General features: G+C 38.6%; 1 protein-coding gene across 1 annotated transcript; it reads right to left on the bottom strand.

Moving 5' to 3' along the window:
- Positions 1 to 4257: 4257 nt before the first annotated feature.
- LOC145333209 (mitochondrial ornithine transporter 1-like) lies at positions 4258 to 17514 on the bottom strand. The gene is made up of 13 exons (XM_080178354.1): positions 17469 to 17514; positions 16095 to 16175; positions 15710 to 15799; positions 13538 to 13592; positions 12988 to 13041; positions 12276 to 12345; positions 11938 to 11996; positions 6635 to 6681; positions 6301 to 6364; positions 5590 to 5666; positions 5359 to 5414; positions 5039 to 5088; positions 4258 to 4640 (listed from the first exon to the last, which is right to left on the bottom strand). The coding sequence occupies exons 1-13, from the start codon at positions 17512 to 17514 to the stop codon at positions 4493 to 4495; spliced, it is 897 nt and encodes a 298-aa protein (XP_080034480.1). The 3' UTR covers positions 4258 to 4492.
- Between the last annotated feature and the right edge of the window lie 10020 nt (positions 17515 to 27534).

The following is a 27534-nucleotide window of genomic DNA, read 5'->3' as shown; positions in this document are numbered from 1 at the left end:
GGGAGCGCAACTAGCCGACAACCTGAAAGGCCACATAATCATATCAATCCTTTTCCTAAGTGCATATTTATCTTAACCAGATATTTATTATTACTTATAATTTTATTTAGTATAGTAGCATAAAAAAAATACTTTTTTTAAAGGAAAGGAATTTTATTGCACTGAAAATTAAACTTCATTTGATTGTAACTAATCTAAAGCAAAAATTGTTTGATTACATTTTTGTTCTTTTTGATAGTATATCCTTATTTTTTTATCTGATTTGTCTGCTTATTTTTTAGCCAAAAAATCTTAAAATATACAAAAAAGTGTGTCATTTTTTAATTTTTATAAAAACAATAAAAAGCCAAGTCTTAATTTTGTTTTAACTTTAACTAAAAGTAATTTTTAATTTATCCTTTACTTAACAATTTTATCAATCTATAAATATTTTAACTTGTTTATTTTATATGACCTTGAACTTGTGACTTTATTAAAAACTAGCAGCATAGCCCCTAGCATATAGTTGCTTTGTAATTGAAGGGGGTTTGTAAAGCAGAATAAAGCCTTAATCCAACCAAGATAAAAATCAAAAACCTAAATAGCCTAAAACAATCCCGGGACTAATGTGAAGCTTTCCTAAGATGAAGAAATCAATCTATTGAGTAGTTCTTGAAATCTTATGCTACAGACAAAAAAAACTTACTACTTTATGTAATATAGCGGCTTCGCCCCTAGCCTCTAGGGGCTTTTCCCCAAGAGGTATAATTACATCTTCTATTACTTACCCAGCAGAACCGATTGCAAATTTTCGCACCTACCCAGCAGGAAAACATTTTCTCGATTAAATAACGAATTCGCAAAATTCGTAAAAAAAAAAATAGCGATTAAATAATGAATTTGCAAAATTCGTAAAAAAAAATGGGGGGAGGATTTTTTTGTTTTTTGGGGGGTTGGGGGTGTCCCACCCCCCAAGAAATAGGATAATTGTAATAAGATATTAAGACATAAAAGAAATAGATTTTGTTAAGTGGCAGTAGCTAGATTTTCTTATATTGAAGGAAGTTTTCATAGACTAGCGTGTTTAATAAAAGAATCTGTCAGCTTAGTATTCTATTATTCTTATTGTCCACTGAACCGACAATTGCTTCTTAATATCCAGCAACAGTAGGGTTTTTATAGTACTGAGTATATTTTTCTTCAAAGGATATGGAAAAATTCTTCAAAGGATATGGAAAAAGTCAATAAATTTGTCGCAAGGATTGATGGATCAAAAAACAAGAAGCATCTTTTTGCCCTTTAATTCATTAGAAAAATCCTTTTACACAATCCTATCCTATTATTTAAAGAAGTAAGCTTTTTTTTTGTCTGTAGCGAGAGATCTTGCTAACCGCTGAACTGATATGGTTCTCTTTTAAGTAAGGCTGTTTATAGGCCCTGAGATGGTTTAAAGCCATTTTATTTTCATAAATAAGTCTGGGTATGATGGTTTTAGGTTATTTTTCTATTCTTTCATATACCTTTGAATATAGACCCCTAGATTCTAGGGGCGCATCCGAGAGTTAAAATTAAAAGGAAAAACCTTAAGTTCGGGGTATTAAGCACCCACCCCAGAATAGAGTTAAATATATCTTTTGGTGAATATAGCTGCAAAGATAACAGTGATACAACTGTCTTGACATTATCCAAAATTAATTAAACCTCAGAGTTTTACCTTCACAAATTTAAGGAATGTTACACCTGGTGAAGGGAATGCATTAAAACAAAGAGCAATATGTAACTCTGTCTATTTATGCGGGGAGACTGTTCCGAATTTTTAATGGGTCTTTTGTTAAATTAGCTAATAGCACTAGAAATTCAAACATAGTCGAGTAACTACAAAAGAACAGAAAGCAAATTGCTTGCAGAAAAAAAGCGTCTCCGCAACTAGGGCCAGGTAGTCGTCGTTATTAAATATCTATAAATTTATTGGTAATACTCATTCAAACAAATTAGACTCAACTGAAGTAGCAGCAGCAACTTCGCAAAAAAACTTGACAACTTGGAGTAAAAATCTGCCACACGCTGTTGACCCTTGTCTAAAACATGTCAAATACTTTGCCTACGTCTAATTGTTGCCTTATTTAAATTTAAATCTCTTGGTGCTCTTGTACCAACAACTTTACTTAGTAAAGCAAAGTACTTAATCTTTATATCTATCCAATGTATAAAAATAATATTGTGTTTTATTTTTTGATATTGACAACGGTAACGCCCCCACATATTTAAAAATGACATTCCTATTGAAAAATGCAACAAAAGCTTTTCATTAAATACACCTGAATGTATTTTTATATACGTCTTTTTTCTATTCAATTCGGTTTGCAAAGAAATATTCACAAGTGGTTAAGAATTGCATAAAAAACAAACAAACTAAAGAATTCTTTTCATTTTCTTATATTACACGTAGATTATCTTATATAGAAATATTTTTATTTACGTCAATTCAATTTATATCTTCATTTTTCATGATTATAATAATTATTTTATATTTATTTTTAGTAGCGAAGCTACTCTATAATTCACAATGTCCGTCCGTCCGTCTGTCCGTCCGTCTGTCCGTCCGTCTGTCCGTCCGCCTGTCCGTCCGTCTGTCCGTCCGTCCGTAATTAATGAATTGGGGGAAACGTGATTTTCTCGGCTCCTATAAAAGATAGAGAGCTGAAATTTTTTGACAACATTCCCATCATTAGGGAGCACAATTAACTATAAAACATCAATTGTGGTCGGACTGCTTTTTAGCAGGTTTTAGGCTATTTTTTTTATATTTTTCAAATTTTCCTCATATCTTTGGTGTTTATGGACCGATTTTCGAAATTTTTTCAGTTAAAGATATCAAAATTAAATTTCCCGTCTTTTGAAGAAAACAACAATGACGGTCAGACTGCCTTTTTGCAGGTTTTTTGCTATTTTTATATTTTTCACATTTCCCCCCATATCTTTGGTGTTTATGGTCCGATTATCGAAATTTTTTCAGTTAAAAATATCAAAATTAAATTTCCTGTCGTTTGAAGAAAACAACAATGACAGTCAGACTGCCTTTTTGCAGGTTTTAGGCTATTTTTTATATTTTCCAAATTTTCCTCATATCTTTGGTGTTTATGGTCCGATTATCGAAATTTTTTCAGTTAAAGATATCAAAATTAAATTTCCCGTCTTTTGAAGAAAACAACAATGACGGTCAGACTGCCTTTTTGCAGGTTTTTTGCTATTTTTATATTTTTCACATTTCCCCCCATATCTTTGGTGTTTATGGTCCGATTTTCAAAATTTTTTCAGTTAAAGTTATCAAAACAAATTTCCCGTCATTTGAAGAAAACAACAATGACGGTCAGACTGCCTTTTTGCAGGTTTTTGGCTATTTTTATATTTTTCACATTTTTACCCATATCTTTGGTGTTTATATTCCAATTTTCATAAATTTTTCAGTTAAAGATATTAAAATTAAATTTCTGGCGTTTTAAGAAAAGAAACAATGGCGGCAGGTTTTTGGCTATTTTTATATGTTGATATATTTCCCCATATCTTTGGCATTTTTGGTCCAATTTTAAAACTTTTTTGCATTAACAGTTTCAAAATATTTTTTCCCATTGTTATGTGCATCTAGTATGTAATTTACTTTAACCATCTTCATCATACAAAATAATACAAGGTTTCATGTTTATTTTCTCCAATAAATCTATTATTGATTTTAATATATAAACTTTAAATCTACTTCTACGTATTCCCATCCACAATTTTTGTGCTTCGCTACTTATGGATGTTGTCATCCTTGTTTATCCTAATAAATTAAATGATTAATAACAAGTTACTGGAACATATAGGTTTTCTTTTTGCAGTAGTTGCATTTCCCTCATCATAAGATAAAAGGTTTCTTGTTGTATTTATTTTGATAATAAAGGTTTCGTGCTTTTTTAAAGAAAACTCTTAAACCCCGCGTGGCTCAACACATAGGGCATCCGCTTGTCGTCGGGGAGGTAATGGGTTCGAATCTCGGCTTAACACCGCGCCAAGGGTATTAAAGGGTTCCTATTGCTGCTATGCTGCACGACATTAAGGGTTAGAGTAGAGGGAAAGCCTTGTCCCAAAACTGGCGCTACTCATTACAATGCCCAGTTCGGACTTCCAGACAAAGGTCGTGCATTCTGTTGGGTGTTACTTATCCTAATACTCAGGGTAGAGGAAAATTTATATTATAGGTCATTGACAGGGCTCAAAAACTCAAAAACAAAATATGAATTTTACATGTTTATTCAGACATTAAAAATGGTTACAAAAATTTAAATTTAAATGATTTTTACAAATATGTTAAAATATTTTTTTGTACATATTTAAATATATATTGAACTAAAAATGTTCAATTTATACACCTCGGTGTTTTATATAAAATACTTAATAACTTTTTTTTTTAAATTAAGTTATTTATAAGAAAAAATTATTTCACTAATTTAATTTTGCTAAAGAAACCACAAATTTAATCAACTTCACTACTATTCTGCTTTGTGAGGCTATTTAATAATTTCTTGGTATTCTCATAAGCGAGGAAAAGTGCTGCTGTGGCTGGAAAAGTTCTGAGAAGGCTTGGCAGCAGACCATTGTATAAAGCTTTGGGTCCCTCAGTTCTAAATTTAAAATAAGGACGATTAAGTTTAATATGCAATTTAAAAATGTTTATTACACAAGTCTCCAAAGTTTTATTATAACGTTTTCTTATTGGTTGGATTTACAACTTTGGGGAATATAGTAAATTTTTATTAGTTGTTTCATTAAGTTGAGTGTTCAAACGTTTCAACTACTAATTTTAATGTACAAAAGGGATAATTTTGTGTATCATCATTGGGGATGTTCATCGATTTGTCTTATCCCTTTAGATCCCTGACTCTTTTTATTTTAAATGACAGGTTTGGTGATTTTTTCAATTAAAAAGTATTTAAAGGTTTGGAGAGCCCCACAAGGTAATCAAATTAGGGGCTACAAAGTACAAAGATACAAGTTTTTTTTATAAAACTAATCCTGTTACCTTAATATTTGTAAACCAACAGCAGGAATACTTCTTTTGTCTCCAAACACCTAAAAATCAAACAATATTTGTGGCTAAAACTATTATTTAAAAAATGAATGACAATGAAACAGCCCAATTTCGCAAAAAAAATCAAAAGTATGGTATTTAGAGCCTTTAAAAATAATAATTTCATTCTAAAACAATAAGTAAGCAAAATTATTAAAAAATTTAAATTTAATTTATAGACCAATTACACTATACAGCTTTTTCTTCAGTTTACTGATAAGCGTTTTTTTAACCTAAATTTATGAAGAAGTACAAGTAATAAATAAAAAAACCTGTATCCTTGATTTGATGACATCCATTGGAAAAACACACGTCCAAAAAGTCATGCCTGAAATCATATTGTTTTAACTTGTCAACTGTTATAAGTAAAAATGGACTTGAGTCAATTATTTAATTAACATCCATATTTATGCATTTATTTAAAAATAAATATTAAGCAAATTAAAAATAGAATATTTATTATGACGACATCAAAAAGAACTTTTATCTATCTATCTCTCTACCTGCTATTCCCCCGGCACAAATTGTTGCCAAAGGACTGAGATCGCCTTTTGTCTTGCCTTCGGGGGTTAATAATACCCTAAAAATTAAACATTAAATAAAATAAAGTTTAATAAAATCATGTGTTTTAGGTTAGGTTAGGTAAGATTTGGTACTGGGTAGCCACACTGGGACCCCTGTGTCTCTATATATATGAGATATACAATTTCAAAATATATTTTTATGGTAGCTTCGCCATAAAAGTTGATGCTTCTCACAAAATACCTGTTGGGGCCTTAACCCTATGTTGATACCCAGTATAAACTAGGGATCTAAAGGGATATGAATATAGCATATACATCCCTAATGATACACTAAATTAACCCTTCTATTACAATTACTGGTTGAAATGTTTGTACATTTAAATAAATGAACCAACCAATCAAAATTTAATAAAAGTCCCCTAACGTTATTATAAGACTGTGGGGTCTAGTGTAATAAACAGCCCAATGTCCCCTCCCTTCCTGGTATAAACTAACCTAACCTGACCAAAAGAAATGAACAAACAACCAATACTAACCCATCCCTCTTTTATTTTCAATTTATTTCAAAACAATATTTGAATAATAGGAGGAGAGTGCTGGACTAGGCACTTTGAGGAAACCACCGAAAGAGGAGATAGTTTGTTTGCTCGACTAGACACATTGAGGGAAACCGCCCTTATAATATCTGACCTTGTACCCTCGTATCCCAGGAAGAAGAAAAAGTATCCAGGTACTTCTCTGGACCAGGTAGCTCCTAGGCAAAAACAAGGATGACAACTTCCTTAAATACGAAGCTCTGAAATGGCTTGACAAACGAACATTAAAACTTTTAGAGTGTCAGAACTGATTGAGCAAAATATAAATTTAATAGGTTTAAAATATGAGATTCTTAGCTACAGACAATAACAAAACTTTATAGGAAATATGCTGTTTAAAATGTGAATTTCTGAAAGCCAAATTGCATTTCTAAATGTATAATAAGAACAATTTTGAAAAAGATAAAAATCGAAATAGTCATAATTACCTAATCCAGTAAATAAACCAGTCAGCCCACTTTCTTTAATTATTTTTCTGAAAAAAATAATTATAGATAGAAATGTAAACAATTTCTTAAAACTTATATATATAAAGGGAAAAGGGAATGTGATTCTGACAAAAGATTCTAAGTAAAAATTTCCCCTCACCCCCCTTTTCCTTTTTCTCCCCTTCTTACACACTTCCCTTTCAGTTACACCAAAAAACAAAATATTTAATTACGAATTAATTGGCTAAATAGCAGTCTATATATGTTAAATGAATAGTGAGAATATTACCAGTGGTTTAAAACTATAAGACAATGGCTGATAAATTGATGTACATACCTAATGTTAATACAAAAGTTCCCTATTCAGTAGTTACAATTATTGGTTGAAATATTTGGACACTCAACTCAATAAATCAACCAATAAAAATTCCACAAAGTCACCAAAGTTTTAATCCAGAAAATAAGAAAACTTTAGGAAAAATATCAAATTACAGACTAACCTTGAATTGGATTTTATTATTGGTTGTTTTGTTTGGACACTAATTATTTTGAACCAACCAATCAAATTTGATAAAAGTACCGCAAATTATTATGTCAAAAAATAAAACTTTTGGTGCCAATGTAATTTACAGTCCAATTGTGGTATTCGGCAGCCGTGAGCCATGTTCTATGGCAACCCTGACCTTGGTTCGGAGAAGGGCCGAGGGCCCTCCCCCGAGTACTGGGGAAGGGGTCAGCCGACCCCTCCCTATGCCTTAAAATTAATGATAGATTTTGACAGCCTTATTATGGTTAAGCTGTATTGTTTGGTTCCCCCACCCTTTCCAGGGATGGGGGATCATTATTGCCCAATCTGATTATTGTATATGTATTCATATTGATTCTGCTTTATGATTACTTATTCCAATCTGTGTATTTATTGTTTGTTGTATATAACTTTAGTAAACCTTAGACCCTGAATAAAGGAACATCTGAATAGACTCTGTTTATTATTTAGTGATTGCTAGAGAAGCGTAGCTTCTCTATAATATATGTGTCCACGTCTGTTCGCACTGCCGTAGTCATTTGAACTCGGGTGTCTGCCATTTAACCTAGGCGGATACCACAACTTTTGGTGACAGCTGTGTGAGATTACGGCAAACCACAAGTGTAGAGCAGACGCGCAGCTGAGGCTAAGGTACTCCCAGCAGTGAAACTGGCAAAACTGACACAAGCAACCTGAATTACCCACCCTGGATAGCAAGGTCTAACTCTGTATCCGGCAGTTGTGGAAGCGAAACCTAGCGAAAGACCACTAAGTGTGGCGGAACCCGAGCTGCGGAGAGTAGCGAAATCGGACGAGAGACTGCGGAGAGCAGCGAAACTTGACGGAGAACTGTGAAAAGCGCCGACATCTAACAGAGGATTGAGCGCTCATGGGCTGACACAGGCCTGCGGACGGGCTGAAACAGGCCAAATAAGTGCAAACGGCTGAAAATAGGCCAACATTTACTGCAAGAGATAGCAGGATCCGAACCCGCAGCGCTGCAGGAAGGGACATTCCCTGCCGCCACCAACTGGATTCGGACACACGGCGCTGCAGGACGGGACATTCCCTGCCGCCGACTGGCTGAAACAAGCCAAATAGCTGCGAGCTGTGAGCGAAAATACGAGTGTAGTGTACCAAGCAGAAGAAAAACTATGTTAACTCCAAGTATCCTGAGAGGCTACAGCGCAGCCACCCATTGAGAAAAACAGATATTATATCAGATTTTATGGATTACCACCCTGGTGTGAAAGCTGAACAATAGATTTTATGGGCAGGGCTTGGTAAACAAATTTGTTGTGTATTGTGATAAAGCCAAAAATAGAACCTAGATGTAAGATAACAATGCATTGGTAAACAATCTGACCCCAAGCCTTCAGCACGACAAATACACCCCCTTATCCCAACGGAAGGGGAGGGGCCCACCATAAATTGAAGCAAATACAATTGAGGTGACATAACAATAAGCCAAGGATTAAGGAAGAGGCACAATTACCTCACCACCCAGTCACTTCAAACCTGCAGCACCCCCCTCCCCATAGGGGGAAAGGACGGCTTTACCCCGTCCCCTCACGCACTCCCCCTTCTCCCCACACTTGGATAAGTCCGTCCACGGTGCGGAGATAGCGACCGAGAGAACGGAGCGCAATTCACGGGTTGCGCAGCGGAGCTTGGGACGCAACAAAAATTCAACGGACAAAGGAGATAAAGCGGACCAATGAGAGAGCAGATTGAGGGATAGATGCGCGTTTTACCTGTGTGCGCAATCTGACGGCGCGTAGGCGCGTTGCAAGGAAAGGAGATTTCACGCACACACACACACACAGGAGAGGAGCTACTCCATAGCATACAACAGAGATATTTTTAGAAAAAAAGACTTGCAAGCTCCTCCCTCCTATCTATAGTGTGATAAGGAAAACCAAATCAGTTCCTGACAGCAGTTCAGACCCTCAACAACTATCTACACCTACCAGCCTACCTTAAAGCTCAGAAGCTAGTGTTCTAGTGTACACCTATTTTAGATCTTTGTAGCTTAAACTACCAACCAAGTGATAAACGGTGTTGGCTGCTAGGCTAGAGAGCCATAAGTGTAAACCACCTATAGTATTGACTTAAAACTTAGTGTCCCGCCGCTGAACCTTTGACCCGATGGAGCAGCCACAAGCGCAAGGATGCGACCAGCTCCAAGGATGGCTCCAGGACGATCCCCAGCTGGCTCCAGCCGAGTACCGCAAGCTGATGCTGAGTAACCTGCCGGAGTACCGAGGACCGCCCAAGCAATCCTGGAATTCCCACATCCGGAGGCTGGAGATGTCATGGGGGGGCACACGGTAAGCCGCCCTAAACCGCCGCAACGCCCTTTTACTATCCCTGGCGGGGCAAGCGGCGGAGATGGCCTCTCATCTGTTTGGAGAGGCAGGCCAAGCCTTGACATACGAACAAGTCAAGGCCGAGTGTGAAATGTTATTTCGTCCAGCCTATGAGTCTCAGACCCTGAAGCAAGCCTTCAGAGACTACAGGCAACACTCGACGGAGCCTATACAAGCCTACATATCCACAAAGTGTGCGCTGTACCGGGAGGCCTACAGCCACGAAGATTTGGAGTTATTGATAGATGAACTAAATCGCAGCATTCGCAACGCTAATGTGAAACGCATTATGATGGGTCATGAGATCGCCTCGGTACCTGAGTACACGAGGCGAGCCATGTTCACCGTGACCATGATCACCAAGCAGCTGAAGGAGGGTGTGTGCCTATTGGACGCCACCGACGGGCTCACGGGATCGGCCAGCGTCCAGTTGCCCCAGTATGATGAGTCGGAGCCAATGGAGATTGGCGCCTTGGCTCCGGGTCTCCACCAGATGGGGAAGGTTGCACCAGACGACAAGATTCCAGGCCGCTGCTACCGCTGCCATGGGAAGGGCCACCGAATCAGAGATTGTCCTACGCCTATGGAGGTCAGCCTAGAAGAGCGACGCACCCAGCCACGCCGTGACCGTCCTGCCAAATGTGAACGTTGCCATTACGCAGGCCATACAGCAGCCGAGTGCAAGGCTGACTGGGACCAGGTAGCCGGCCGGAGACGTGTAGCTGACAAGGGCGCTCACTCAGGAAAGCCCAGCCGAGTAGCCAACATGGAAGGGAGCGCGCCCCCAGCAACACTCCAGCAGGCAGCCGCCCCCAGCGCGGCGGGCCAATCAGAAGGAATGCCGCAGTTTGGGACCATCCCAGCCAGGATCAACGTGCTGGGAGGAGCGGCTGAACCCAACCGGGTTGGCCTGGGCTTCAGCCTCAACCACTTGGGACCGGAGTTCGTGCAGCCAACCAACATTGCGGAGCCAGAAGTCCTGAGGCCTCAACCATTCAGCCTCAACATGATGGGGCCTGCCAGACTGAGTCCCCCCAGCAAGAGCGGAGGGGCGCTACCCAGCGCCACCGAGACAGTGTACGGGGAGGCCCTGGTGGTCGCTGAGCAAGAGAGGCAAGAGGCGCTAGCCAGCGCATTGGAGTCGATGTATGGGGCGCCATCTGGCATCGCCACCTGGGAAGGACGAGAGGTGCGCCCCCGTACCCCCAAGCTGATGTCTGGGGCGGCAACCGCCGCCGCCACCTGTGAAGACTGGGGGGTGCTATCCAGCGCCCCCACACTGGTGCCTGGGGCGACAACCGTCGCCGCCACCGAGATACCTGGACCCTGGAACGAGCCTGCAGCCCCAGAGGGAGGGGTGACATCCGTCACTCCCAGTCAGCCAGCGCCACCAGCCAGCAGGGAGAGTCCAGCTATCCACCATCCAGCGCCCCCTGCCAGCAGAGAGAGTCCAGCTGTCCACCACCCTCAACTGAGCCAGGATAAGTTAAAATTGACAAATGTATTGTATCCAAAGTATTGTAACCCTCCAGCCTTGCCTGTGCCTCCCGCACCAGAGGCTGGGGAGATTGAGATTTGGGGTTATCAGGACTTGCCTGTGCCACATGCACCTGAGTTCCTAGGGCAGGGGAGGGATGTAATACAGGGCGAGCCTGTGCCACACGCACTCCAGCCCCATGCCACTGGGCATGCCATGGACGAGGGAAGGGACACCTTGGGGCTAGGGTAGCCGACGCCCAGACAGGCGCCAGTCGCCTGTCAGTCTGTCATTGGGGAGGGCATCGGGACGCCCCGGGCGTCCAAAGATAACACTCAATGGAAATTTATATCCAGCCAGGAGCAGTCCAGCAGTGTCCAGCCCCAAGAAGCAGTCGTGGCCCGAGCCGAGGATCCCCAGATGCGTGCGCGAGGACGATGGCTGTCTGGCAGATTCTCCCATTGGTGGATGGTACTGTGGAGCCTACTGCTAGCAGCTGTGTGGCCTACAACTAGCTATGTCTTGGTAGGGTGGGACTGTGCCAACCCCACCCATGTCACCGCCTACAACAAGGAGCAGATGTGTAGCAAGGAGCCGCTACACCAGGAGGTGCCCTTGGGCCATGAGGTACATGTCCTGCAGCAAGTCAAGATTCGGGAGACCACGGGATATAGCTGTCAACTCGCAGTGTCCCAGTGGACATTTAGGTGTGGAGTCTGGGGCCACCTGAAGGTCAATTTAACCTAGGCGGATACCACACAATATCCCCTCCATTACTGAGTAGAAAAAACTGTGCAATAAAAAAAACACGCAACCTTTCATGGCATTTATAAGAGGATTAATCAGTCTAACCCTAGCCTCAAGAGGAGGTTGCAGTTTTTGAGATCTTTAGCTTTAGACAAAAAAAACCATTACTACTTTATTTGTTTACCTGGTCACCCCAATAACACTGTGTTTCACTTCACTTCCTTTATGCAGTTCTCGTAGTGCCTAACAATAAAACAATTATTAATTTTAAAATTTAACATTACTGGAAATTTATAAAACTAAATCCACCTATCTATTCATTCATATATCCATTTATTTATATTATAAATCTATTTATTTTTCAACAAACTATATTTATGTATCTTTATTTAACCATATCTCCGTCCATTTATTCATATATCTATCTCTCTATTTATTCAACCAATTGCTGAATATATTTATCTACATATATATCTTTTTATTTATTTATCTATCTATCTATCCATCTAAATAAATATCTACCTGTAATTTACACTTGACAAGCTCTGAAGGACATATGGTAATGGATGAAAAGATAGAAGCACATGAACCTAGGGGCTAATAATCAATACTTTACCTTAATAACAATTCAAAACAAAACGGATTTTTTAAAAAGACGTCATAAACATTTGTGGGGCTAATGGCCAATGGGATTTTATCCCCTTAAACTTTGAAACCCCTCAGTTACCGCCCTCAAAATAAAAAGCTTTGACGTCCATGTTGAATCCTATAAAATTATGTAAGTATCTCCCAAATAGTTAGATCATATAAAGATTGATATACCTAACTGTTTTATTTATCTAAGTTTTAACCTTAATCCTTATTTTCAATAGGGCTCGGCAGCAGTGCACTAGCCTTCTCTTATTCTCAGAGAAATGAACGTATTACAATTTTAAAATCAGCTGGAAGTCTAAAATTGACCCAAATATGGCAATCCTTCTTTTTAACAAAAATTTTAAAAGTATCCAAATGTGTTTAATTTTAAGGCTTTTTCGCGGCTGCCCAACCCTAGTTTTAAAAGATCAATAATATTTTCGTTGATTATTGACAATAACTGTCAAAAAATGTGTTATTACTGGGTTAAATCATTGATATTGTTTGAATGATTTATACCCTTATTCACAAAGATCCTTTTAAATTGAAATTATTTTTTTTTATGATAGAACAATTGTTTTTGGTTAAGTATTGATTTCCTGCTAATGCCAGGCTTGGAAGACTCATATCATCTGGATTTTCTACACTAAGCATTCTAAAACAAGAATAACATACATAATTAGAATCCAATGAGGACGGGAAACACCACGAGATCTCTGAAGCAAATCTTGCTTAATAGTGTGCTAATTATATATTGTCATACGCCCTTTACACAAGCCTTTGATTGAACAACCTTTGCCTGGAAGTCCTAACTGTGCATAGTTAAGAGTTATGCACCATACAAACAACACACCTCCCTTGAAATTAAAAGGCCTGCCTTTACCTTTTTTACCCAATAATGGTTTTACACACCCCTGAATCGCTGTGCACGCCACTTGACTTCTTCTTCACAAAAATTAGAAGTGAAAAAGATCTTTACTGCCAGATCGACAGACTGAGTGAGTTACAGAGTAGATGCTTATAGGTCAGAAGAATCTTCACAGAAATATTAGGCCATGTACCTTAAATAGCAGCCGAGATTCATGTTTCCTTAGAACATTTTATACTTACAAAGATTAAGTTTACTCATATGCATAAATTGAAAGTTTTACCTCCCAACAAGTTTTTGGCATAATCCATAAGCTGTGAACAACACACTATTTTCCCCTGAACAAAAATGTCTTAAGCCTCAAATATAAAAATACTAGAGTTGGCTCGATATAACTATCTCACTATTGGCTAGTTTTATATAAGTACATAACTATTTGTCTATTTCAATTTTCCTCCCTCGCCATTACTTTCTATAAGAAAGAAGTAAATATTTAATATTTTAAATGATTTTGAAAAGATTTCTTTAATTATATTTTTATTTACATTACCATCACCAAAGGGTTAATATGATTAAAATTTTAGTTTTAATATTTGAACACTACGGAAGTGTCGCCACAATCGAATTCTTTTAAAACAGAGTTTTCTTAGATTTTCTATATTATGAACGTATATTTTTTGTTTATTAAATCAAGATTAAATACTTCAATGTAATTCAAATATCAACATGGATTGAAAAACTTTATTCATTCCATAAACAAATAGAATAAAGAAGAAGGTTAATGAAAAGCTAAGACCTAATCAAACTGGATTTAGACCAAACCATTCCACTATTGATCAGATAACCTCTCTAAGAATCATCATAGAACAATCCAAGGAATGGAACTCTGAGCTTTTTGTAAACTTTATTGACTACAAAAAAGCATTTGATTCTTTAGACAGGAAATCTCTCTGGAAGATCTGCCGACTCTATGGCATTCCAGAAAAGATAATCAATATCATTAAAGCTATCTATCATAAAGGAGGTGGAAATGTTATGTATAAAGGTAAACTATCAACCTTTTTTGAGATTGTAACAGGTGTCAGACAAGGATGCCTTCTCTCTCCCTTCCTATTCCTCCTTGCCATTGACTGGATCATGAAGAACTGTGAAAGCAATGATGGCATTCGCTGGCAGTTATTTGGCAATCCCAAATATTTGGGAGATCTGGACTTTGCTGATGATATTGCTTTGTTAACAAGCAATAGAAGTCAAATGCAAAGAAGGACTAACATGATAGCTGAAACTTCCAAGAAAGTTGGACTTGAAATAAATGTTCCAAAAACCAAAATACTCAGATTAAATGCAAACTCCCAAGAACCAATAACTATTGGAAACCAAATTCTTGAGGATGTTAACTGCTTTGAGTATCTTGGAAGTAAAATTGATGAAGCTGGAGGCAATTTGACGGATGTTAAAGCTAGAATTAACAAATCTAGAACAGCCTTTGCCAGCTTGAACAAAATTTGGAATTCCAACAACATCTCCATAAAGACCAAGTTAAGACTTTTCAAGTCAAATGATCTCTCTGTTTTGCTGTATGGGGCCGAAACTTGGTTCCTAAACACAGCAGTGGTCTCCAAGCTACAGACATATGTCAACAAATGTCTTAGGAGAATCCACAAGATCTTTTGGCCAAACAAGATCACAAATGCTGAGCTTTTAGAGCGCAGTGATATGTCAGACATCAAACTGACAATAAAACAGAGAAAATGGAGATGGTTGGGGCACACTCTAAGGAAAGGGCATGATGATTTAACCAATCAAGCCTTGACTTGGGACCCCTTCACAGGAAAAAGGAAACCAGGTAGACCAAAAACAACCTGGAGGAGGGAATTCCTTGAGGAACTGAGAGCTGAGGAATTTTCATCTTTCAGTGAAGCCTCTACTGAGGCCCAAATCAAAGATAAATGGAGAACCATTGTGCGTGGTCTATGCTCTGGAAAGAAGAGATAAATGGCGATGATGAAACAAATAGAATAAAGGTCTTATCGCTTTGGTCAATGAGAGTTTAATGATGATTATTGGAGCACTATGAGTTTTAAACATTTATTCCTTGGAAAACTTGAGCTCATTTATAGACATTTATTTCCTATATAGATCTGACATAAATAAAAGTTATCGCAAATATACTTAGTAAATATTTTAAAACTTGCAAATTGTAATTTTTTGGGGTGATTTGCCCCCTAAAAAAATTTCAGGGGTGATAATTACCCCACACAAGCAAACTTTACCAGCGGGATGAATAAGTTTTGAGGAAGGTAAAATTTTTTGGCTTCTTTCTCTATCCCCATCAAATAGGAAGTGCCAAGATTTTTACCCCCCTCTAAAAAGCTTGAACGTCTTTTGGCTTTAAATTCTACAATCTTCTATGCATATAATTATTACAACAGCTACAAAACTAAATAATACATACCAACATTAGCAATAAGAGAGGGTAAAGTACCAGCGTAGTATCCTCTAAATCCTTCAGATTTGTAGATCTTTTTTACACAATCATAGGTTCCTTCAAATTATTATCATTTTAGTATTGATGCTATCCAGTATATAATTTACTTTTGTGTGTGTAAATTCCTATAATGAATAATCCATGAGCACCTACTCTATAATCTTGCATCCTTTTATTTGTAAATGGTCATTTTTAAGACAGGGATTAGGGACCAGGATTCTGATAATTTAATCTAAGCGAAAATTTCCTCACAACTCACTTCCTTCTCCTCCCCTCTACTTTTCATCCACTTCCCTTTAATTACAGAACAAAAATAATTATAGAAAAGCTACACTAACAATAATAAGTTTACCATTATATAAGTGTGGGAATGCTTGCATTTTGACTTTTATAGTATCCATAGGTTGGCCCACAAACACACCACATGCCCCACCTTAACAAGAACAATATTGTATCCATAGGATGGCCCACAAACAGACCACATGCCCCACCTTAATAAGAACAATATTGTATCCATAGGTTGACCCACAAATACACCACATGCCCCACCTTAACAAGAACAATATTGTATCCATAGTTGGCCCACAAACACACCACATGCCCCACCTTAACAAGAACAATATAGTATCCAGAGGTTGACCCACAAACACACCACATGCTCCACCTTAACAAGAACAATATTGTATCCATAGGTTGACCCACAAATACACCACATGCCCCACCTTAACAAGAACAATATTGTATCCATAGGTTGGCCCACAAACACACCACATGCCCCACCTTAACAAGAACAATATTGTATCCATAGGTTGGCCCACAAACACACCACATGCCCCACCTTAACAAGAACAATATTGTATCCATAGGTTGGCCCACAAACACACCACATGCCCCACCTTAACAAGAACAATATTGTATCCATAGGTTGGCCCACAAACACACCACATGCCCCACCATAACAAGAACAATATAGTATCCATAGGTTGGCCCACAAACACACCACATGCTCCACCTTAACAAGAACAATATTGTATCCATAGGTTGACCCACAAATACACCACATGCCCCACCTTAACAAGAACAATATTGTATCCATAGGTTGACCCACAAATACACCACATGCCCCACCTTAACAAGAACAATATTGTATCCATAGGTTGGCCCACAAACAGACCACATGCCCCACCTTAACAAGAACAATATTGTATCCATAGGTTGGCCCACAAACACACCACATGCCCCACCTTAATAAGAACAATATTGTATCCATAGGTTGACCCACAAACACACCACATGCCCCACCTTAACAATAACAATATTGTATCCATAGGATGGCCCACAAATACACCACATGCCCCACCTTAATAAGAACAATATTGTATCCATAGGATGGCCCACAAATACACCACATGCCCCACCTTAACAAGAATATTAGAGTAAAACACTAGAGGTGGAAGGGGTTAAATAACTGTTTGTTCCCCTCCCATGGACCCTGTGCCGACTTTCAATTGGGTCTTTAAAAACACACCAATAGCGTTGGGAATTTTAACACAGCCAAGTCTGGTTATACATCTATACTATCAATTTATTATCGATACAAAAGATTTATTGAAAAGCTACACAGAAAATAACATTTTTTCCATGGTATTACGGACTGAAGGACAGACAAACATAGTGATTTAAAGAGTAGCTTCGCTACTAACAGAACAAAGATTTATAAAATTACCTACAGAGCCAGAGAATAAATCTATAGAGGCCTCAAAATTTGTCATTTCTAATGTGAAATTTTCTAAATATTTATTTGTTTATTTTAAAAGTAGTTAAATTATTTTTGTTTCGTTCACTTGATAGCTGTTGTTTCTACTGTTTGAATATCTTTTATCCGTTAAAACGTCATTTTTTCAAATAATTTATAATTTGTTGACTATGAAATCGTCATTTTTTCACTTCAGTACGTCTAAGTAACTTTACGAAATTTATTACATTCTTCTTCTTTATTAATCTTGAAATGTTAAAATAGTTATTCATCGCATCTCTTATTATAGACAGATATTAAAAAGGAAAATTATAAGATTAAAACCAATTTTGCTATCCCCGATGGGCCGAAGGGCTGAGCTAATAATACTGGTATTAATTTTATGATATGAATTTTAAAATTCGTTTAAAATTGTCTCTCATACGATGCTATACACTATTCTTCAGTATGTCTGAGAAACGGTTCTAATCCAGCGGAAATTAATCGATTTTGAAGCCATACTTGAAAATATCATTTGAGCACAAGATATTAACAAACTAAGCTTGTCTATTTCATAAAAGCAACTGAATCCATATAGTAAATATGAAAATTTCACTAATGCAATGTATAGTAGTAGTAAAACAGAAGTCACATGATTTTCAAACTATAAAACCATTCTCAACTATAAAGCCCATTTCAAGTTGTATTACCAAAATGGATATATTATTACGTGGATCTTACATCCGATTTTCATGTTCTCCAATAAAGTGAAAATACAATAACGATTCCCCTCTTCCACTCCCTGTACGAACGAACTATCCAATAAACGAGTATAATGTTAGCAAGCTAAATTGACTGAATTTCTCCCCCTGTCATAATATCCACGTAAATTCTACATCCATTATTAGCAAACATTGTAATGTTCCTCTAAACCAGCAAATTTGATACAGCTTTAGCTTTTATAGAGCTAATACGTTTGCTAGTTGTTTGTCATGTTAGATACATCCAAAATGGTTCTTATGTCTCCGAAACCGATTAATGAACCAGTTCTGAGCTTTAAAAATATGTATCGCATCGTAATTTAGACATTTCTACGAATAAGAAAATCTAAATTATAAAATCAATAACAGTTTAGTTGACCTTGGGTGTGACAAAACTGGAAATAATCTAATAATTTCTAATTTTACAATCCGCGGACAGCTGTCTATAACACAATACGTTAAATATGATGATGCAATTAAAGAATTGGCTGTAAAAAGGGAAAATAGTCGATAAATGAATGTACATCTCCAATGATGATACACAAAAATTCCATTTCTTTAGATCACAAATAGTAGTTGAAACGTTTGGGCACACAACTTGATGAAACAACAAATTAAAATTCATTAAAGTCGAAAGAAGTTTTGAGGCAACGAATTAGAAAACGTAACTAAAAAACTTAAAAATTTAATACTGTAAACTATTTTCAAATGTGAATAATGTATAATTTTTTATTTGTTCTTTTGTTGATTTTAGTAGATTTGTAGGGCTACTTTCTCTTTTTCTCGAAATCAAAATCCATATTTATCGATGTTTCGGTACGCATGCCTTGCCGTACACGAAATCTTAATCTCCAAGCCCTCCGAATGACCAACATGTGAATGTTTACAAATGTGTATTTATTACCATGAAAACGGTGAATCTAAAACAAAAATATAAAAATTAATTACATAATATTAATGGTTTATTATTTTTGTATATCGAGGTTGCGTGATTTCAATTTAATTAAAAATATAAAATTTCTAAAAAACTTTAAATTGGCACGAAACATATTAAATAGCATCAGAAATTGATAATTTTAGATTCAAATGATCAATAAAATTAAGGAAAATATTCGTATGTCAAAAGTTAGCAGTTAAATGGTCTATTTGTTGAAAAATTAATGTTTTAAATTTCTTCGTAAAAATATACCATACTACACTTATTATTAAGAATTAAGATAAATTCTTACCACATTATGATGTCAAACTAAGCAGGAAGGCTTATTTGAGATCTTCCACGGATTAGAGCGCATGTATATCCATCCAATACATTATTTTTATTCACGTAGCTCTTCACATGGGAATCAACAAGGAAAAAATGTGCGCGCCTTTGTTTGTTTACAAGCGAAGCGCGGAGATAGTTAGGAATGCCGCGTAACACACTCATTCTCTGGTGTAAGGAAAAGGGAATTAATGGGTTCAAACTTGCCAGGGAATACAAGAAAATCATTCCAACACACACCCGTCTAGTCACTGGGAATCGAACACAATAACTCATCTTAACATCATGCGTGCAGACAGTGTCCACAAAATCACAATCTCATAACGCATAAATTACAAGAGTTTAAAATGGCATGGCCATCAGGCCTAAAATTAATTATGGTAACTTACGAACACCACAATAACTCAAACCGACTCCACTACCACATAAGGATAGGAATAAGGAATGGGAAAAGCATTCAACATTCATGAAATGCACATTTACCACTCACACATCTCATTAATCATGGCCTCATAATCTCAATTAAAGTTAGAATTACAGACCATGTAATTGCGAATACATGAATTAATAATCAATAGTACCTAAACTTTGATTAGATACCTACATAATAATAGGCAAATGATTTTTATATTAAAAATCGCATCAATAATTAAATAATCAACTCAAACTTTTAATCAAAAGAAAGAAAGATTAAATAATGACATTTTTTCTACTAAATCTTTTTGCTAAAAAAGAAAAGTAAAATTTTCATAAAAAACTTCTCAAAGTTAAGCATTTTCTCCAGCGGAAAAATACTCGGGCTTACATCTAGACATTCTTAGATAAGATAGGTAAATCCTTAAATCTAACATGTTTAATAAAATAGATACTTAAATCTAAATAAAATATGACTGTAAAAAAATCATCAAACATCGGAAAATTAAAATTTCATAATTTTAAATCTTCGTGAATCAAAATTGCGTAAAATAAAATTGCAATTGAAATATGCAAATTAAATTACCAAAATAAAACAAAAGCTCAATTATAAGAAAAGAACTTCTCTAAATGCTGAGTTTGCAATTTCTCTCTGTTTTAAGAAGAAAGCAACTTGTACATATTCATACAGTCAAAATTAAGGCAATTTGGGGCCTCAGTTAGAATGAACCCCTCAAGATACAAACTAACCAATCTTTCAAATATTAATAATGCCATGTTCCAGCTATCCTGACGGACGTTATGTCTTTCCATCACAATTTTTTGATACTGCATAATTTCCGACAGGATTTCTGGCGCAGGGCTCCATCAACTGAAAATAAACATAATTAGTGATGTTTAAATCAAATCAAAAATTAAAAGAATCATGAATAATTCAAGAAACTTTAAAATCATCAGTCAAAGCAATCAAAATAAAATTATCTTATGCTTTAGTTTTGCCGTTCTGTAGTATGTCTGGCCGAGGTAACAGAGCTAAGATACACTATAGAGCGGTCTTATTAAGCTTAAATCTTCAAACTCAAAGAATCTACTTAATTCAAGACGAAAAAAATCTGCATTTTTCTTTAGGTACATCGGTTAAAAGGTAAATAGAAATAATTTTAATATATATGTAATATTAAATTATCTATGTGATTATAATAAATCTTAAAGAAATATTTGTATGATGTAAAAAATCTCATTGTGTTACTTTTTATCATATCGAATTTCAATTAAACAAGGATAAAAATGTTCGTATTTGCGTAGGTACCTAGGAAAATTTCCGCGAAAAAAATCCCTGGTCCCGGAAAGACTTGAATCATTGAAAAAACTTGCGTAAACGTATAAATAACTTAAGTTTGCATTTCAAATGAAAAAATCTTGCGTCGATTTGAAAGTTTAAACGAAATTGAGTCAAAATTTGCGTTTTTTGTCTTTCGAAAAAAAATATCTGATAAATCTACCGCAAAAATAAATTTCAAAGTTAAACAAGAACGATACTTATACTAAACTTTGGGTAGATTGATCTTGAGCAGACGTCTTGCGGAAGTCTCGTTACTCGTGGCGGCTGCGTCATCTGATAATTTGAACTTGCAAACCACGGTCCTCCCACCTGGGCGCACTTCTTCCACACGCCCCAATCTGAACTTCTTCATCAAATTTGTGCTATCGTCGATCAGCACCACGTCTCCCGGCTCGAGCAGCACCTTGTTGCTGCGCCACTTGACGGACTTGAGTAGCTCAGGCATGAGCTGCTCCTTGTACACCTGATGGAACTGACGGGTCAACTCCTCCAAGTTCTCCAGCCTCCTGGTGATGGGCTCTTTACAACCTGTTTCAAAGGTGCAGATTGCATCGTTGGTCCTGCCGCCTAACAGATCAGCAGGTGAAATTATTCTCCAGCAATTGACGTCATCTCCTTGGGTGGCATAGGTCAATGGCTTAGAATTCAGGACTCTTGCAGTCTCAGCACACAACACCAATAAATCATTGAAGGTTACAGTAGCACCAGCCAACTTCTTGTTCAACACACGCTTGACCAGCCCAACCTGCCTCTCCACAGTACCCACGAACGAGTGTGCTGCGCTGGGCACCAGATGCCATTCAAAATGCATTCGGGTATCCTTCAAAAGTTCATCCATAATTCGTTTGGCACCAGCCATATTGGTGCCTCTGTCTGTGGTAACCCTTCTAGGCATATTGTAAAACGCCTGAAGTTTTCTCAAGCCGACCAGCACGGCTTCAGTTGAATAATCAGTCAACACATCAACAAACACAGCCTGTGTAAATCTACAGGCCACAATCAACAACCAAACTTTGTACTTGGTCTTGGAACTCCTGGTGCCAACGCCAGGCTTCGTAACTTCGATCGGCCCCGCAAGGTCCATATGCACCTCCTTGAAGGGCACAGAGGGCTCGACACGATCTGGCAGAATATTAGCAATTGCGGGACTCGAACGCTTGGCATATTCAATGGAACATGCAGCACAATTCTTGACCACTTTCATAGCCTCCATGCGGCCATGTGTGATCCATGCATACCTGCGGCTTTGCGCCAACGTCTTACGATGGGCTCCATGCCCCAATTCATCGTGGGACTGTTGAAGGATGAGCCGCGTCAGCCTGTTGTGGCGGCTGAGCAAGACAACACCTGGGCTGTCCTTCATAATCTTCCTGGGGCCTCCAGCAGCGGCCTCTAGAGCCTCATCTCCTCTCCCGGACATTTTCAATATTGTAAATGTCCTAAGAGGATAACATCCATCATGACCCACAATGGGCCAACAAACCTGGACCTTGTGATGATAAGATTGAAGGGAGTCGAATTTCCCCTCGGCGTCCATGGTCATCTCCTTCTCTTGGTTGAAGGAAGTCAAAAACAGATCACAAACAGAATCCATGTATGTATTTGTGAAAGTATAGTTCTCATAATACTTAGAACTATCATTGTTGCTAACACCATCCTCATTTGCTGCAACGCCACGTTTCTTGATAAGCAGCGTTTTAAAGCAGTTGGCAGCCTTAAGAACTGCGGCCACAGTCCTCCTTGCCTGCCTGTAGGTCCTTCTTGCCAGAGACCTCCAAAAATCATTGTCCACTACCTGTGTGAACATTACCTTGAGCTTCGCCATCTTGGGATTTAGCTCGCTCTCGGGAATGGATGCATTTACCTCACCCGCCGTCTTAACGGGCCACTGGTCCTGTTCCAGGCGCAACCAGCTTGGACCTTCCTGGTATGTAGATCCAGGTTGTACATCCTCAATCGTACACAAACCACGCGTTGCCAGATCGGCAATGTTGTGCTGGGTTGGAACCCATCTCCAATCTTCAGGGCTCGTCAACTGTTGTATCTCAGAAACACGATGACTGTTAAAAACATTTAACATAACACTGTCACTGGATAGCTGAGCTAGGGCGCAGCTGCTATCACTAAAAAACACTTTGCCAGAAATGTTGAAAGGTAGGGCTCTGGCAACAGTATCCACAAGCCTTGCCAAAATTAGACAACTAAGCATTTCTAACCTTGGTATAGACTCAATCTTCACTGGTGCGACACGTGACTTGGCGCAACACAAAACTACATCATATCCTCCAGGAACTGGCCATCTCAGGTAGGTGACGGCTGCATAGGCCTGGTTAGATGCATCGCAGAAACCAACAAGCATTGGAAGCCCCAACGGCTTATCAGGAACCATCAAACGTCTGAACGACACATTTCCAAGTGCCGAACGGTCCTGGAGGCTGGACACGAGCTCCGACCTCAACTCTCCAGGTATAACATCATCCCAGTTGCATCCATGTATGCAAACTGAGCGCAGACAAAGCTTGGATTTAAGCAGCAATGGCGCTGCTAGACCCATTGGGTCATAAAGTTGTTGCACAATTCTCCAAACTTCACGTTTAGTTATCAACTCAGGTAAACTTTTCCAGAGGTCCTCCAGATCCAGATCCTCCAGTAACTTTCTACCCTTAATCTTCTCGCCGTGGTTGGCTCTGACAGGTAGGAACAACTTATCCTGTTTAGGGTCCCATACAAGGCCCAGAACTTTTACACTGTCAACATCATCTCCAGAATAAACAACAGATTTAAACTTGAAATTGCCAGGTGCAATCATATCCTCCAGCTCTTGGACCAGCTGGACAGCTTCAGGTTTACTATTATGACCGCTCAAACAGTCATCCACGTAAGTACAAGTCTCCAATTTGACCGATGGAGGATCTTGATACAAAATAAATTCAGAACTGAGTGGTTGCTGAACATCTCTCCAAACATCCTGCTGGGCTACAACGTCACAACCTCTAATCTTCTCAGATCCATAAACATCTTGAACATCCTGCTGGGAACGTCCACCAAAAATACGACCAGTGAGTCTGAGGGCGGTCACGGCCATATCTCCAGCCAAGGCCTCACCAAAGTTGATGGTTTTGGTAAGGTAGACCTCTGGCTCTCCATCAATTGTATCAGCGAAAAAAACACGTTTCAGCTGAGAATCTTCATAGGTAGCTAATAATGAATTGTAGAACTTCTGAATATCAGCCACGAATGCACACTTATAACTTCTGAACCGGATAAGATTGTGCATCAGAGTATATAATGGAACTGGGCCGTCCATCATAATACTATTGAGGCTTAGCCCCTTGCAGCAGAGGCTAGAATTGGCGCATATCCTCAACGGCGTGGAAATAGACTCTTTATATGCGCAGACTAGGCTCGAATAATACACGGGCTTAGTATAAGCTAGGTCTTCTGGCGAAGCTTTCTGATACACTCCACGAGACACAGCTTCTTGAAACACTTGGCAGAAGGTGCTGTATTCACCTTTTTTAATCATTCTCTGCCGGTCACGTAAGCAGATCTTATAGGCCTGCTCTGAATTGTCAAATAACACACTTGGCGGCTGCTTGTAGGGATATGAGGCCGTCCAAATATGGTTCTCAAGATCTAATGTCAGACCTTCTTCAATCAGCTGCCGCTTACGCACATCCAAGGCGGACTGCCCGGCGGCAATGGCGGCGCAATGACGGCAGTTCTTACAACCGCTGCACATTGATGGCGGCTGTATTCCCAAACTCTCAGTACTCAGGAACTCCATCTTGCTGACCTCCAACTTCACAGCTTTACAGGCGACAGGATTGGCAACAGTCCTGCCATCTGCAGACACAACTAAATAGCCTGTACCAAATAAGCTTCTGTACAGTCTAGAGTCACCAACCATTTTATCTGCACACGGGAACATAGCTGGTGTTAAATGGCCGATTAAAACATCAATCTTGCCGTCGACCATAGAAAAATTATCAGGCTTCATGTTGAAAATGTCGGCGGCGGCTGTAGGATCAATAGAACGCAACCCTTCTTCAGTACCAATGCTGGGCACTACCGCCGCCTCCAGAATATGTGAATTCCGGTTGCGGTCAACCAAACAAATCTTGACTGTAGGACATGCTTGGCTCTTTCCATCTGCCAGAGAAATAGTAGCTGTGCGACCAGTTGATGGCAACTCTAACTTCTTGGCAATACTTCTAGAAATCAACGTCAAATTTGCTCCACTGTCCCACATGGCATTGACGGTGACTTGACGTTTGTCAGCCGCCAACGCCGGGACCTGCTGCAACATCAGCATAAAATTGTTCTTGCTAAACAATTGTGATTCATACACTGCCGCAACTTGTCCACTAGCAACCGATTCATGCAATAATGAATTATGAGGCTGGTTGCAACTGTCAATGGTACAGCTGCCAAGCTTATCGGCTCTGGGACAATCGGCCACCCGATGCCCTTTTTGTAAGCAGAGCAAACAGGCGCCTATCTTCTTGATGAAGACTTTGCGTTCAGGAACAGACATATCCCTAAACTTGGAACACTTAAACAACAGGTGATCAGAGTTACAACCTTCCGACGGGCAAGGCTGTTTCTTCTTGGTCTTAGCTGGAGACCCAGGTTTACCAACGGCTGTAGCTGCGGCCGCAGGATTACCTTTCTTCTTGGAGGGGGTGTCTACATCGATTGAACACCTCATCAAAATGGCGCCACGCTGTTCCTCTATAATCTTCAACAGCTTAGGAATATTTGGGGTATCCATCGAGCCCAACGCCAGGTTGAGCTTGTCCTGGAAATCACGTGGCAACTTCTTGGATAACATTTCCAAAAGAATAATGGTCAACCACTGGCTTGTGGTGACTTCCTCATCATCATCATCTTTAGTCAGCTGCTCGAGCTGGCTAACTGCACCACCAAACTCTGCTAAGACTGTCACAATCTGGTTGGAGTCCGACGGTTTAGGCTTCTTCTCCCATTGGTTGAAAAGGCAGAGCATCTGACGTGTTTTGGACTTAAAACGTGCGTCGAGGTAAGCCCATTGAGATTCATGTGATTGAATCTGAATTAACTGAAGTCTCAACTCTTTATTTTTGCAGACCTTTTCACTGCTCAACAATAACTGTAAATATGACGGGTCCTGTCCTACGGTAAGCTTTTTAAAATTGTCCTTGAAACTTACGTAGGCTGACTCTGAGCCGTCAAAGCTTGGAAGAAGGCGTTCGTCGACACGATTCATATATCCTGGCGTGAATATAGAACCGGTGCCGAACTGTGGTGTGCCAAACGGCGACACAAATGGCGATGCTGTCGAAGCACCCGCCGTCGTTGTAGGCGGCTTCACAGGTTCAAGCTTAACCTCGGCCAGCCGTTTCATCAAAGCAGACAAAGTGTTTATAATTGGTTCTGGTAAGGGAAAGTATGACCCTTTGATAACCTTCACAATCTTTAAGCAACGATCATATAGTTCAGCCTTATGGTCAGGCAAATTATCACCAACTAAATCAACAACACTTTGAATGTCACTAAGCTCCTCCATAGCATCTAGAGCATCTTTCAGAGCGTTATAATCTTTTTGCACAGTAATTATATTAGAATAAATGTCACTAAACTCCTCAAGCTCTTGGATTCTCACACCAAGCTTGCTAAAACCGACCATAATGCTATCGAATGTCTCGAACTTGTCATGGACAAGGATTGACTCCTTAGTGAAATGTCTAACATCAAGCTCTGAAGATTCACTGACCAACTTCATCACTTTATTTAGTTCACTGGTTAGGGCCTCGACGGCTGGGCGCAGCCGTAGTCCCAGTTGAGCGCCTTTATTCTTTTTAGGACCCATGATTGTCACAATAATTAACTGTACTGATTACGATTATAATAGTGTGTGGTAAGGTATCACAACCAACACATTCACAAAACTTCACAGATATTTTCTTAGCCGCATCTGTTCTGTCTCGTTTTCATTGTTTCGGTACGCATGCCTTGCCGTACACGAAATCTTAATCTCCAAGCCCTCCGAATGACCAACATGTGAATGTTTACAAATGTGTATTTATTACCATGAAAACGGTGAATCTAAAACAAAAATATAAAAATTAATTACATAATATTAATGGTTTATTATTTTTGTATATCGAGGTTGCGTGATTTCAATTTAATTAAAAATATAAAATTTCTAAAAAACTTTAAATTGGCACGAAACATATTAAATAGCATCAGAAATTGATAATTTTAGATTCAAATGATCAATAAAATTAAGGAAAATAT

The sequence above is a fragment of the Acartia tonsa genome, chromosome 12 (assembly GCF_053477335.1).
Source record: "Acartia tonsa isolate MP-2025a chromosome 12, ASM5347733v1, whole genome shotgun sequence".
NCBI classification, from domain to species: domain Eukaryota; kingdom Metazoa; phylum Arthropoda; class Copepoda; order Calanoida; family Acartiidae; genus Acartia; species Acartia tonsa.
Note: the sequence above shows the minus strand (reverse complement) of the source record. Positions and strands in the feature narration are given on the sequence as shown.